The 15,399-nt window shown below is 35.1% G+C and overlaps 1 protein-coding gene across 2 annotated transcripts in view; it reads left to right on the top strand.

Moving 5' to 3' along the window:
- The window catches only part of LOC125679280 (sacsin-like), a 55,801-nt gene that overhangs the window by 18,795 nt on the left and 21,607 nt on the right, over window positions 1-15,399 (top strand). For both annotated transcript variants that reach the window (XM_048918384.2, XM_056153905.1), the window contains exons 3-5: window positions 5,211-5,318; window positions 5,874-6,021; window positions 13,232-14,806. In XM_048918384.2, coding sequence (XP_048774341.2) covers window positions 5,211-5,318; window positions 5,874-6,021; window positions 13,232-14,806 — 1,831 coding nt within the window. The remainder of the gene's footprint in view (window positions 1-5,210; window positions 5,319-5,873; window positions 6,022-13,231; window positions 14,807-15,399) is intronic.

Below are 15,399 nucleotides of genomic sequence, written 5' to 3'. Positions count from 1 at the left end.
CTGGCTTATAGGTTCTTGAGAAGATTTTTAAATGACCCCACCCTATTTTTGCATTTTTGTGATTATCTCCCCTTTGAAAGGGACATGGCCCTTCATTTGAACAAACTTAAAAGCCCTTCACCCAAGGATGCGTTTGGCCAAGTTTGGTTGAAATTGGCCCAGTGGTTCTGGAGAAGAAGTCCAAAATGTGAAAAGTTTACAGACAGACGGACGCCGGACAAAATGTGATCAGAATAGCTCACTTGAACCTTCGGTTCAGGTGAGCTAAAAACTGAATCAGACAACATTCAGAAAGGTCCATCAACTGATCTACACAGTGGTCTACTGGCAAGAAATTAACAATTGAATTTGATTCTTTTTTTTAAAACATTGAATACTCAGCTGCGCCATTTCTTCTATATCTCTTTTCTTTTCCAATCTAATTTTCTTTCTGTTTAATCCCTCCTGTTTAAAATGAAGAAATCTTGGTTAAAAATTATAATAATGATATTACATGTAATATACAACTCTCTAATTAGTCAAATATTGATAATTCTGCTACTTGCTTGAAATTTTAGTCCTATTAAATTATGTAATATAATTTATATTTAAAAAATATAATTATGGGAATAATTTGATTTACAGAATTCTATAATAAATAATGTCTTAACATGTCACAAGAACACTTGAAAAATCCCATTTTATGCTGCAATTGTACTTCATATTTGCAGCACAAATAAAGTATACTTGCAGCACCAAAAACGGCATATGCTGCAATGCAGTATTGATGTGCAGCAATTCCATAATGGTTTCTCATTTACTGCTGTATAGTCTAAGTGTGCAGCTCTATATTTCCTGTTTGGATTTTCAGATGGCTGAATTGTGTCTGACATTACACTTGAAAATTAAGAAAAAGTTCAGATTGCTGAATTGTGTCTTATTAATCTAAATTACATAATTCAGCAAAAATTCAGACATTCAGAAAGAATTCAGATTTCTGAACCATGTCTTACATTTAAAGGCCAAGATTCAGAAAATTTCAGACAAAATTCAGAAAGTTCAGATGTTATTCAGAAAGGAAAGAGATAGTGTAAGACAGGGTTCAGAGAGCTTTTTTACATAAGACATAATTCAGACACTATTCAGCCATATTAAGAATTATTCTTCCAAAATTCAGAAATATCAGCTTCCCCGTTATTTTTTCTGTCTGACTTTATTGGAATTCAGTATGAAATTTGCTGATTGTTGTGGATATCATTTATTACATATACAAAGAAGGAAACATTTAGAATTAAATTATGGTGCTCAGATAATTATATTCTACTGAAGAAATCTTTTTGTGTGAATGTTATACCAGGCACGTTAAAACATGGGGTTGGAGTGGGTAGGGTGCCTGGTCTATCCCCTTTTTACAATTTACTTTTTCGTTATTTTAACACACAAATCCCATATTCTCTACATGCAAAGTTCCATTGATTTGCTGCCTCCTCCCCATTTTTTAAAGTAGTAATGTAACGCATGTTTGAAGTGCTGAATTGATTGATGAATTACATTTATTGTTTAACATCCCTCTCGAGAATATTTCACTGAATATGGAGACGTCACCATTGTCGGCGCTTACGGCGGGATCTTTTTCGTGCCACACCTGATTTTGCGGTGTCATCCGAAGGACTGTCCCATTATGACAAACAAGGGCTACTGAGTACCTATTCTAACCCGGATCCCCACAGGAAGTGCTGAATTGAAGAATACGTGTAGTGAACTAATCTTTGCCCTCCCCCCTTCCTCCTGCGACTTATAAGATAATAAGATTTGAACAGAAGTACTTTATTGCTTGTCAACAATTTTAATGCAAGTGCGAAGTGAACGCCGGCTGACCCTTCCCCTACTTTAAAAAACAATGCTACGTGCCTGTATATCACAACATCAAAAAGGAATTGTTAAACTTGGAGTTTCGTGCAATTTGAGAGACTTTTAGTACTTTACAATTTAGTACTTTACAATTGAATATTTTTATGTCCAAACCCAGACTATTAATATCTTTTTTTAAAAATTCTAATTGAATTCAAATATGAACACCGATGTCACTCTTGTAAGTTTCCACTATATTGTAAATACAATTTTTTTAAATAGTTGAAATTCATGAATAATTGTAAGCTATCACTTAGTGATCAATGTTCTTTCCTCCTATCGAATGACATTGTACATCAGATAGGACAGTCTCTCTCTCTCTCTCTCTCTCTCTCTCTCTCTCTCTCTCTCTCTCTCTCTCTCTCTTACACACACACACACACACACACACACACATGAATGTACATGCAAAGTGACAGTAAATAATTGTCAATCCTGAAGAGACAACAAAGTTTGAAAGCTGCACTATATTCCCTCTTATATACATGTATATATTTTTTGTGTTATCAAATGTCTATTTTGGATTGTGCGTGTCATACCCGTATGTTCACCCCCAAAATGTATGTTATCGATTAATTATTATAATCTTGCTTGTATATAATTATCTATAAATATTGAATTGTGAATGCAATTTATCCAAATACATGTATGATCAGAACCTGTAAAAAACCTTGAGCGGTCAAGCATTGAATAAGTGAAAAATATTCGACTTTGATATTTCCTGATTCAACTGGAGACATCCTTATTGGCACGGATTGAATCACAGGCACCTGAAGTATGGACACTACTACTCACCTACCCCCACCCCACACACACACACTTCTGATCTTTTTTTGCAGCAATAATATCTCCGAAATCTCTGGACTCCCTGTGTATCCCATTTGTAATCTGTTCACACTTTCTGCAAGTTTCTACCGTTATTTTAGCATACCGGTAGAACGCCAATCTCTAAAGCTTACAAAAAGCGTGAAATAATTACATAAATCGAAATTGGGATGGGATAGACAGGAAATCCACACATCTCGGAGAAATTAAAACTGCAAAAAAAATCAGAAGGGGGGGGGGGGTAATAGTGTCCATACTTCAGATCCCTGTGGGTTCAGTGTGTCGCAATCTGTATAATGGAATTACAACTGTCGAGATAAAAATGGAGTTTATGATTTTGTTTCGTAGATTTATCAGCAGAACGAGCATCTAACATTTTAAAAGTACACATACATGTAAATAGCTGTCCACATTTAATGCGTTTTCTAGGTAAGCATGCTATGTGCATTACTTATGCGTATGTACTGTATTTTTTCAAGAATTGAATATGTTGTATGTATACGATTCTCGTTGTGTATTTCATTCTATCAGTAAGCAATTGGCAAATAATTTCATCGCGTTTATTTCATGTTATTTACATGATACAGTCACTTTCATTTTGTCGTCTTTTCGAGGCTCGAAAAGACGACAAATTTGAAAAAGGGCACAGGCCAGACAATGTAATAATTCTGAAAACACAACGTTTGAATTTAAGCGCGCCATTTTGCATTTGTATCAATCCCGATCACTTGAAAGTTTATCATAACATAATGATGTAACCGCACAACATAATGATGTTTGCATATAAAGAAGCATCAACATAATGTAATGTTGCAACCCCATAACGTAAGGAAGTATCGATATAACGTAATGATGTACATGTAACTACATAACGTAATGATGTAAACACATAACATAATGATGTTACCACATAACATAAAGAGGTATCGACATAACGTAATGACGTAACCACATAACGTAATGATGTAACCACATAACATAAAGAGATATCGACATAATGTAAGGCTGTCATTTACACTATAAGGCAGAAACGGCGTTCCATACTATCAGCAATCAAAATCAGTATGTCAAGAACGATCTAACAATCGGTATGAAACACGTCAGACAACATTTGACCCTATGATAGGTTGTATTGGCAAACTAGATCGTTATAACGACCAAAGCATTTGCGAAATGTTGACTTTAATCAAGATCGACTGTTGAAAATATGGGAAGTTGACGATGGAGAAGCTGAAATCATCTTGTTTGTCATGCAGTTGAGTTTTCAGTTTGCCGTTACTGTCCACGTTTGATAAAATATCCAAGTATAGGATATAGGATACTAGTTATGCATTCAACACCTAGTATTTATATATGCACATTTTTTGTACAATAGTATAAAATATAGAATATTATTATATAGGTAATAGTCAACTATAAAATCTGCGTAAAATCTAGAGAATGTTAGCGTTCAATATCCTGAGAATTTATTGAACGCTAACTTTGCATTGCGTAAATTGTATGCGCCCGAAACATTCCGAATATGAGCGTTCAATATTGACGTTACCGTCACGATGTAAACAAGCCAAAATGGCAGACGACGGTCCTCCGAATCTGACAGAGCTGGTATTTGATATTTACTTAAGCAAAATGTTTTACTGTACTTAAATTATGATGTCCCCATTCACAAAATCAGTTTGCCCCATGCATTAATGACGGGTTAAATATTGAACAGTTAAGAAATGCATGTTGATATTGCACACTACCAATATTGAAATCTCGTCTATTTTGGGGTATTTTGAGTGAAAAGGGATATAATTTAACGACTAAATACTTTAGCTACATGTATATAATAAAAGGGTTATTGAACTTATATTGGTGAATATCGGCACTCGTTGGCTGTCAAAATGCACTCGCAAGCTCGTGCATTTTCACAGCCAACTCGTGCCAATATTCACCAATATAAGTTCAATAACCCTATAATATTGATGTACATGGAATAAATGCATTAAAAGCTATTTACGATTAAATTTAGGTATAAAAAATTTGATGAAATAATCTTTTTTTTTTTTTTTTTGCTAAACGGAGATTTTCATTGTTATTTTGAAGTTTATAAAAAGGGAATAAAATGAATTTTCCATTTCCACATTCGAAATAAATGTTACGTATTACGGACACTTTGATCTTTGATTTGTTGCTTGTGGACCTGGACCCGCGCATTTAATTTACTGATATGTCCAATGAAAAATTATTTTCAAGTCAGGCAAATGGCACTGTAAATTAAAATTTCCGATTTGCAGTTCATTGAGAAATTGGCGCGGATTTCCATTCCCGGTTTAAGCTGAATTTTGTTTCCTTCCTTCATAAAGGTACAAGTCCCCCATCTAGGGGTGCCGTGTTTCTGAACAGATGGAATATCCACCCGGGTTGTAAAATGGACTTTGGTTAACATCTTTTTATGACATTATTATAATTATATATACTGCATAATCAAACATTGTGTACTTTTATATTAGGAGTTGCTGCAAAATGCAGAAGATGCAGGTGCTCGTGTGGTTAAAATGGGATTTTGTCCCACCTCCAAATCTGACTATCTGCCTGATGCATACAGGAAGTATTTATCGGTAAGTTGCAGTTCTAGCCAGAATATTTTAAATTAGAAAATTTAATGTCATGAAGCCTTTAAGGAATTTGGGTCCCTCAGGTGACCAGACAATCCGTGCCTATCCTGTGTGTGTTTTGTACCGTCCATCTTGTGTTGTTACCTTTTGAAAGTGCTTACTTCTTCAAAGAAAGTGCATAGACAAATTTACTCCATAGATGCTGTGATTCATCGTTTGGGGTAGGTTACCTTATGCCCTTTTGAGATCTTAAGCATAGGGCTAAAATATCTGAGAATAGTCGTCTTTTAAAAATCATTTTCGTTGCTCCTTGTCATCTAAAATAAAATTGGATGCATATCATAAGGTTATGTTGCAGGGATTTTTCCCTGCTACGTCACAATTTCGCCCCTTTCCCAATTGAGCCCCACTTCTCAAATGGTACTATTTTTTTTTCCAAATTTGTGTACAATTCCTTCACCAATGTTTCCAAATTATTTTCTGATTCACTATTTGATAATGTTAAAGTACTTTCTACTGATACTTATTTTACAAATAAAATAATTATTTCATTCTCAGGGCCCTGCTCTGTGCTTCTACAATGACTCAATATTTGAGGAGGAAGACTGGGATGGAATTACAATGGTCAGAAAGAGCAACAAACAAGACAATCCACTCAAAGTCGGAAAATTTGGAATTGGATTCAAATCCGTGTTTCATGTAACAGGTAAATACATTGAAGTCATAGAAATAAAAAAAATTCAACCCATGCTTAATATAAGGTTTTTTGCTTCAGAGTATGAAAGTCTGGAGAAAAGTAGAGTTTTATAATCCATATATACTTTTAAGACAATTACAAAATCTGAAGGGTAAGTGTAATTATATATTAATGTGCCAAATTTCATTGAAGTTTATATTTTTCCTTAAACAATGTATGTTTATGATTAGCATGGTTAAATACATACAGAATATGATATGGTGAAATCCACATTATGTCTTATTGGCCTGAGAGACTCCATATCAGCCCTTTGGTCTGAGATTGATATGAGGTCCACCACGTTTTGACAATGTAATTGTACCATTATTTTTATATGCAAATTTGGTTGCGCCCCTTCCACTTTCTTAATGAATTTACTAGTAAATGGCACAGAGGTGGATCACCATGAGACGATGTGTTGAGTACCTTCATGACCTCTATATGACCTTGACCCTTGACCTCAAGGTCAAAATTAATGGATTTTTACAATGGATTCGTGTCCGGGCCATACCTTCTTTGTTCTTTGACATAGGCATACCATATTTGACACATGAGTGTATCACCAGGAGACGATGTGTCATGTACCTTCATGACCTCCATATGATCTTGTCCTCAAGGTCAAAATTAAAGGTTTTTACAATGGATTCGTGTCAGGGCCATGACTTCTTTGTTCTTTGACATAGGCATATCATATTTTACACATGAGTGTATCACTATGAGATGATGTGTCGAGTACCTTCATGACCTCTATATGACCTTGAACTTTGACCTCAAGGACAAAATTGATTATAGGGTTTTGACATAAGTCATACCATAAGACATGGGTGTATCACCATGAGACTATGTGTCATGTACATTCATGACCTCTTTATGACCTTGACCTTTGATCTCAAGGTCAAAATTATAGGTTTATGCCATGGATCTGTGTTCAGATTATTTTCTTCTACAAAGTCATACCATATTTTTACACTCAGGAAAGAGGTAATTTATACCTATTAACAACACCCTTTGGGAGATTGGGGTAAGCGGGGGTGGGGGGGGGGGGGGGTAGGGTATTCTTAGTGAGCATTGCTCACAGTACATCTTGTTTTATTAATGAGTGAACTAATGAGAAATCTAAAACAACAACCTAGAATTGAGTGCAGATACGAAATATATATATTTGTACTTTAGCAAGTTAATGTTAGCAATGTTAACTTTTTATTCTTCAACTGAAAGTGCATATATGTTATTATAAATCAACATAGAATGACTATAGAGGCCTTAAATTTCGATATTTGATGCAATCAGTTATGAATGATCATTGTTAAAAATGTTTAACAATCTCTTCAATTATTCATCAATTATTTTATCTGATAATTAATTGCCAACATTTGTTTCTTTATGCATGGTATATTGAACAGTGCTCGAATAAATGTATATTTCCTAAGAAATATAACTACATAATTATGCTCTGTGCATCTCAACTGATTCAATATGCAAGAGCTTGTTCTGCGTATAGTCAGGTTTTAAATCGAGGTAAGCTACTGACAAACAAGTTGATGGTACAGGGGTTTCAACAGTCTCGATTGAAGTCAGCATTTCGCAAATTCTATGGTCGTTATGACGATCTAGTTCGTCAATACAACCTATCATTGGGTCAAATACTGTCTGATGTGTTTCATACCGATTGTTAAGACGTTCTTGGCACACTGATTTTGACTGCGGATAACTTCGTTTACCTGATCGGGATATAGGGCTCACGGCGGGTGTGACCGGTCAACAGGGGATGCTTACTCCTCCTAGGCACATGATCCCACCTCTGTTGTGTCCAGGGGTCCGTGTTTGCCCAACTATCTATTTAGTATTGCTTTTAGGAGTTATGATATTGATCACTGTTCGTTATCTTCACCTTGCATATACCGGTACATACATGCACAGATGTATCATAGCATGCGTCCTATTTGCTTGTTTTGGAAAGTATGCACAAAAAGGTACATATTAGTGTATAGCCTGATGATATCAACGTACACCTTTATTCATTGCTTGTATACATGTTCAAGCATCTCTTTTCTACCTGATTTGTTTCCTTACCTGATTATGAAATAAGTATGATGCAAGAAAATCATCCGAGATATTCCATGTAAATCGTTCATCTAACATTCACCGTTTGTTCATCATTCTCGTTGCGTTCTTATTTGCACTCCTTTCGTATTCTGCATTTGGTCACCGTTCAGCGTTTACCAACCGTTCATCAAGTTGTGTTCACTAACCGTTTACTCGCATTTCGCTTTGTGTTCATTCAATGGGCGTGTTACATTTCCGAAAATGTGGAAAAAAATGTTATTCTTACTTTTTCACAAAAAGTGTTCCCGCAAAAATTATACAGTTATTATTGTACCCAAACATTACGTTTCTGCAGATTTCTTATGGCGATAAGTTCAACTTAGGTGTGTCTGCTGAATCTTGGTTTCCAACACAAATTTGAGCAGCAACGCCAGAGTGTGGGAGAAAGACCCACTTCAGAACATTTTTGTTGTGATATTGCTTAGAAATTAGAATGAATGCTAGTATTTTATACAGCGTATGTGTTGTATTGCCAGGATTTTAAAAATAATTATACTATATAAATGCAGATCGGTAACGTTAGCTACTAGTAACTGACTACATAGAAAGAAAAAACCTTGGCTACTGGTAGCCAGCTACTTGAACCAGCAAATGTTACCAATTAATAGCCAGCTACTTAAAGTAAGAAAAGTTACCTAATTGTAGATAGCTACTACAAGATATAAAGGTTATAATTACTGATAGCCAGCTACCAAATAATGCTTACAGAATTTGAATATGATTATCTATCAGGTTTATTTTTAAAGATGGCGAGGAGTCGTACGAAACTCCAAACTTCATGCTCATTCTTCCATAAGTACTTAACATTGCAATGCAAAACACGAATAAACTTATCCAGCTGAGTGTTTCCTTTAAAACTGATACGGATTGAATTCAAACCTTGACGCATTTCATATGCCATCCATATTGAGATAACAGCTACTTTTGGATTTTGCATTGGTCTTTGCAAAGTACGGATGTTTACAAAATTGTAATTTTTTCTCTCAATCTTTTTAAATAATGTTTTCATACATTGTGTGGGATCGCCAATAAATCGGCTGATTACTCCTCGTTACATTTAACACATTGTTCACTGGAGAGATTTTAAGACAATAAAGTGTTTTCATAAAATCTTGAAATCGGTCTTTAGCTCCCTGATAGGTGAAGGTTCCAAGTGTATGTGATTCAGGCATCAGTACTCTATCAAATGCATGGGTTTTTGATATTTGATAGCGGCGTCTTCAAATTAACATGTAAATGCATTTTTGAGAAATGCTGCGTATGAATGGTGCGCATGCAACGCAATTGGACAGCTGGAAGCAGGTGTATCACAATTTGCAGTTGCAAGAGAGTTCAATGTTACACAAAGCACCAAATCTGACCTTTGGAACAGAGTCCAACAGCATGGTTCATCAAATGACTATCATTGAGCAGGTAGACCATGCGTGATCTATAGACAGAATATAAAATTATATGATTGATATCTGGAATTGTACTACCAACTGACAAATAAAAAAGACTTTGGAGGAGGATTTAGTAATGCTAAAATATTCTAGAATATTAGGTCTCAGTACTGAACTACTTTAAGGCTTCATGTAAAATTTAACACTTGAATTACACTTGCAGCTTTCTGTCTTGATAATGCACGGAAAATGTTTGATGAACAAATTGTTGTGTGAACGGGCAAATGGTACCGTATAATATTTGAGGGACTGATTCTTTGTGAAAGACAAGGCTTGAGAAATTTTGCGACATTTGCAATTATTTCATAATATCCAAGCCATGATACGGCACGTTTGGTCACCATGGCACGTTCAGTCGCCCGGCGATGATACATGCGACACATTTAGTCGCCAGCAACCAAACATGCCGCGCATTTCGTCGCCCGGTGAGCGAATGTGTCGTGAGGTTGAACACGAATGGCCGTCAATTTTAGGTCATACCCGAGCACGAATGGACGCCACCCAAGCACCCTTTCCCAAACCCCAACTTTGCTTTTGTTTTGCAAAACAGAGTGTTGATGTGTGTGTGTTTGTCCGTGCGTGTCTGTGGGTATTTGAGTGATGGTGTGAGTGTGTGCGCGCATATATGTCTGTGCATGCATGTGTAATAAAGTTTGTTTTGCAATACACACACACACACATACATGCTCACATTTTGTTACACAAGTCCAGTACGATACAAAGCCAACAAATAAAACACTTGGGTATTTCTAGATGGAATTTGATGTGAATTTATTTTGTAAACACAAGAATCGCAACATTTTAGCAACACAATGTTCTTACATACCATCCTTATGGCACGCCGTTTTTACATTTATTCGTCTTCAAAGATATCTCATAAATCTAATAAGACATCTTATAAAAGATATAAAGTAACCCAATTTTTAATAAAGAAATCTATCTTATATAGTATACAATATATCTCATAAACTTTATAAGATGTCTTATTAATGTTTATGATGAAAGATATCTCATTAACTCTTATAAAATATTTTATAATTTTTATAAGGTATCTTATGAAAGAAATTTTATAATATATCTCATATATTTTATGAGATATCTTGTAGAACATATAAGATATCTTGTAAGATATTTCTTAAACTTTATAAGATATCTCATGAATGAATTTTTACAGGATATCTTATAAACCATATAAAGTGTCATATTGTTATGTAATACTTGCACTTGAGTGACACATGTGACCTAGATTGTTAGAGAGTTTGATGTTTATCACGTAATAGAAAGATGACGAACTGTGTCTTTCAAGAATGTACCACATTCTGATTATGAATACAATGTGAAAGCTCTTCAAGCATTTTTGATTTTTCTATAACTGGGACTAGAATTTAGGAATTTCATTGGAAATGAAAGCCGATTTGCGATTTAATTTGTATATAGATTAAGCTTGGCACGGGCATTGTTTATTGTTCACCTATTGTAAGTTAGTACTTTGTTATTATTATAATTTTATTTGAAGAATTGCAAATAAATGTTATTACTTGTTTGACTGCCGTTGTTGGTAGATTTTGCTGCTGGGTAATTCTGATGTATAAGATATGTTATAAAACATATTTGATATCCCGTATATTTTATAAGATATCTCATAAAGTTGATGAGATTTCTTATAAAAATTCATTTATGAAATGTCTTCTTATAAAAGATATGAGATATCTTGTATGGTTTATAATATATCTTACAAAAATAAATGCATAAGATATCTTACAAAAATAAATGTATAAGATATCTTATATCTTTTATAAGATATCTCATAAACTTTATAAGATATCTTATTTAATATACAAGATCTCTTATTAAGTTTGAGATATCTTATATAGTTTTAGAATATCATATGATTATATTTTATGAGATATATATTATCAATTCTAAATTTTATGAGACATCCTATAAAATTTGTTAGATATCTAATTCAAGATAGAATATATCTCATAGATGACATTAGATACCTTTATAAATGAGTAAATGTAGATATGGTGTGGCATACATCCTGATAAATAAAAGTTCGCAAACACGCATACAAATATACATGAGCACACAGTGAAATACAAAGCAAGTACTATATTACTACCATTTGTCATGGTTTGATAAGAACATTAAATCTTTGAATTCGGCATAAACAACACTGCGTGCACAGTTTCAATGTTAGTCATGAAAAAACACTTTACCACTTACCATGTTAATTTATTCTAAAAAAAAAAATCCACCAGTACTATCATGATGAAGAAAATTATGAAATTATGAAAAGAAAAGAATTTAAGTCAGTTACTGTGCATGAAAGTAAAATGTATGAAATAACTACAAAAATGGTACTTTTACAAAGTACGCAACAAATTGAACAGGTGGAATAATCAAATCTATAAATTTGTAACCTCATAGGTATGAAGCACCTTATAAAATAGAGCCATTATTTTTAAAGTATTTACCACATAGTTTTCTTGATAGAGAGAGGGAGAGAGAAGGAGAGAGGGGGGAGGAAGGGAGAGAGATGAGGGAGAGGGAGTACATGGGGATGATTGGAGGGCGGAAATAGCTCTGACTTGTGGAAGAGTATGCGTCTATGGAGGAATACTACAGTTTTGTGGGTATATCCATGTCATGTTTTGTGCACTCTCTGCTCTTGTAGGCCTACCCTTTTATGCCACAATATGAAGTGCAAGGTTAGGCGTATTCTCTGCACACTTGAAACATGTCGAAGGTTTGAAGAGCTGTTTCGAATGGGAATAAGATGTGCTGTGATTTTTATAGGGGCGTCAATTAGCATCTGATTGTTAATTGAAGGCTACTAGAAAGTGACACATCTCTCTTAGCTATTATCCGCCAATTCAAAAGACTCATTTGGTTTGATCAAACTGGAAGAAATTGAAGAATTTGGAGAAGAAGGAGGAGGAGGAGGATTAGAAGGGAGCAGGAGAAGGAAGGGGAGTAGGTGCTGGAGGAGGAGAAAAACAAGTTGGGGTTTGGGAGTGGGAGCTTGGGTGGAGACCATTCGTGTTCGGGTATAACCTAAAATTGGCGACCAACCATGTCCACCTTCACGGCACGTTCGGTCACCCGGCGACGATATGTGTGGCACAAATGGTCGCCGGCAACCAAACGTGCCCGAAACAACTAAACATGCCCTAACAAAGCTATGTTGCAGTGATATCTGACAAAGACAATAATGATAATTCTATGTTTATCACTCATCTAAGTGACATCACCAACTCTAAGTTATGATCTTCACACATTTGCACTTATGTATGGCACTTAGGGCTATATTTGTGAAAAGGTGACGATAACGAACATTGATCAATCTCATAACTCCTATAAGGAATACACATTAGAAAGTTTGACAAACACGGATCCCTGGATATACCAGAGGTGGAATCAGGTACTTAAGAGTAGTAAGCATCACCTGTCGATCGGTCACACCTACCGCGAGCCGTATTTCACAATGAGGCAAATGGAACAATGCGTAGTCAGAAAAAATAATCTACAAGTGTTCTACGAAAGCTCTGTTTACCCAACCCAAATTCAATACTTGTAAGATTGAGTGTTTTATGTAAAACTCAAATTGACCAAATTGTCTTTTTTAGATACTGTGTGCGTTATTAGTGGAAGAACAATTTTGTTCATCGACCCATTATGTGAACTTCAAGATCCTCAAAAGGTTTGTTGTTTTGTACAAATAGCAGATTATGTGCACCAAGATGTTTGTGGTCCAAGAGGACTTGAGCCTTTATTTGACCTGTTTGGAATTAGCGAAGAAACAGTCAGAAGTGGGGAATTCAAAGGGACTTTATTCTGGTTTCCCCTTCGGAACTCACCATCAGAATTGTCAGAAAATGTATATACACTTGAAAAAATTGCAGATCTTTTGAAGTCTTTCAAAGAAGAAATTGGTTCTGAACTGTTGTTTTTGACTTCTGTTGAAAATATTGGAGTTTACAAAATTAACAATGGTAACTGTGAAACTGAGTATTCAGTTGCATTAGATGGTAGTTGCACTGAGAAAGCCAGAAAAGACAGGGATCTGTACAAAACAAAAATCAGAGACATTGAGGAAAAAATGTCTGATGATGATAATTGGATTTTTCATTGTGCCCCAGTCTGGATGAAAAGTTTAGTTACATACCAAGTCAAAATGGATGAAATGGAAACAAGTCAAAAATGGCTGATAATCCAGAATTTCCACACCGGAAGCATGAACAACGAATTGTCAAGCCTTATCAGAAATCGGAGGTCAAAGTACAGGCCATACATTGGAATTGCTGCTAGACTTGATGAGGCTATTCAATCTGGTCAAATATTTTGCTTCCTGCCACTGCCTTTCGAAAATGAAAGTTCCACTGGATTGCCTGTTCACATTAATGGATATTTTGCTCTAGACAGTAACAGACAACATTTGAAGTGGCCATCTCAAGACCAGGTAGTTAGCCAATCACATCTAGAAAATGATATGCTGTGGAATTTATTGATGGTTCAAGAAATCTTGCCGATTGTTTACAAAGAGTTTTTGAAGGCATGGCAAGATGATTCACTAGGCACAGAGTTAACCGAAAATTATCTAGAGATGTTTTATCATCATATCCCAAGAATGTCAGCTGTGAAGAACCACTGGGCATGTGTGGGGACTGAAGTACACAACCATGTTCTACAGTCAGAAATACCATGCTTGCACAAAGGACAATGGATCAAAAGTCAAGAAGCTTATTATTGTGTTTTCTCAAAAAGCACACCTGAGGATGTGACGAATACTGTCACTGACCTCTTCCAGAGATGCATTGATAAAGTTATTATCCTTCAGGAACATGAGGACCTCTTCCATTTCTGGAGAAACCAATTCCCAAACATGAAATGTACAGACCCAAAAGAAACTAGAAATCTTCTTAAAAGGGACAATAGATACAAACAGTTAAAGGTCATGGATAAAGAGAACCTTCTCATTTATTGCTGCAGTGATGGAATACTCAATGATCTAGATGGAATAGAATTACTACCACTGCAGAACCGAAGATATAAGACTTTTCAAGCAAAATCAAGAGGATATCTGGAAAGTATCTACCTATGTGAAAAGGAAGAATTGGAGATACTGATTGGGAAGGAGGGACATTTAGTTATGAGCACCTCATGCAAAGTTGGAAAAGTTTTAAATTTCCTTGCTACCTCGGGTAAGCAATAATTACTTTATTTCTAGCATTTTCTAGAATTTTAAAACATTATTTATTGATATACCAGAGCTTAACGCCCAAGAGAGCCTTTTTTATCTTTTCTTTGTCATCTGTTTATCTGTAGACTTTTCACATTTTCAGCATATTAATTCTTCTCAAAACACAGGATAAGGCCGATTTCAATACATAAACGTGGTACAAAACATTTTTGGTGAAGGAGGTCGAAGTTTATCAAAAATAAAAAACGAACTGCGCCCTTTCAAGAGAGACTTATGGAAAGACCTATCATTTAATACCATGTTTGACATTGTAACCTTGACCTTGGAATTTTAACCCAAATTTTAAAACATAACTCCGCTCATAATTTTTGAAGCTCATAATTTTTGAATGATGAGTGATAAGAATCTCGTATTTCATTCATGCATTCCTTGTGACATGACCTTTGTTTTTGGTACCAAACTTTTTGACCATGTTATCTAACCTGAAGTTAAAGCTGAAGTGAGCTTTTCTGATCACCGGTCTGTTTTGTCCATATTTTGTCAATTTTAATCTTTTCCTAACCACTTTTCTAACTTCAATTAAACTTCACACAG

The sequence above is a fragment of the Ostrea edulis genome, chromosome 2 (genome assembly GCF_947568905.1).
Source record: "Ostrea edulis chromosome 2, xbOstEdul1.1, whole genome shotgun sequence".
Taxonomy (NCBI): domain Eukaryota; kingdom Metazoa; phylum Mollusca; class Bivalvia; order Ostreida; family Ostreidae; genus Ostrea; species Ostrea edulis.
Note: the sequence above shows the minus strand (reverse complement) of the source record. Positions and strands in the feature narration are given on the sequence as shown.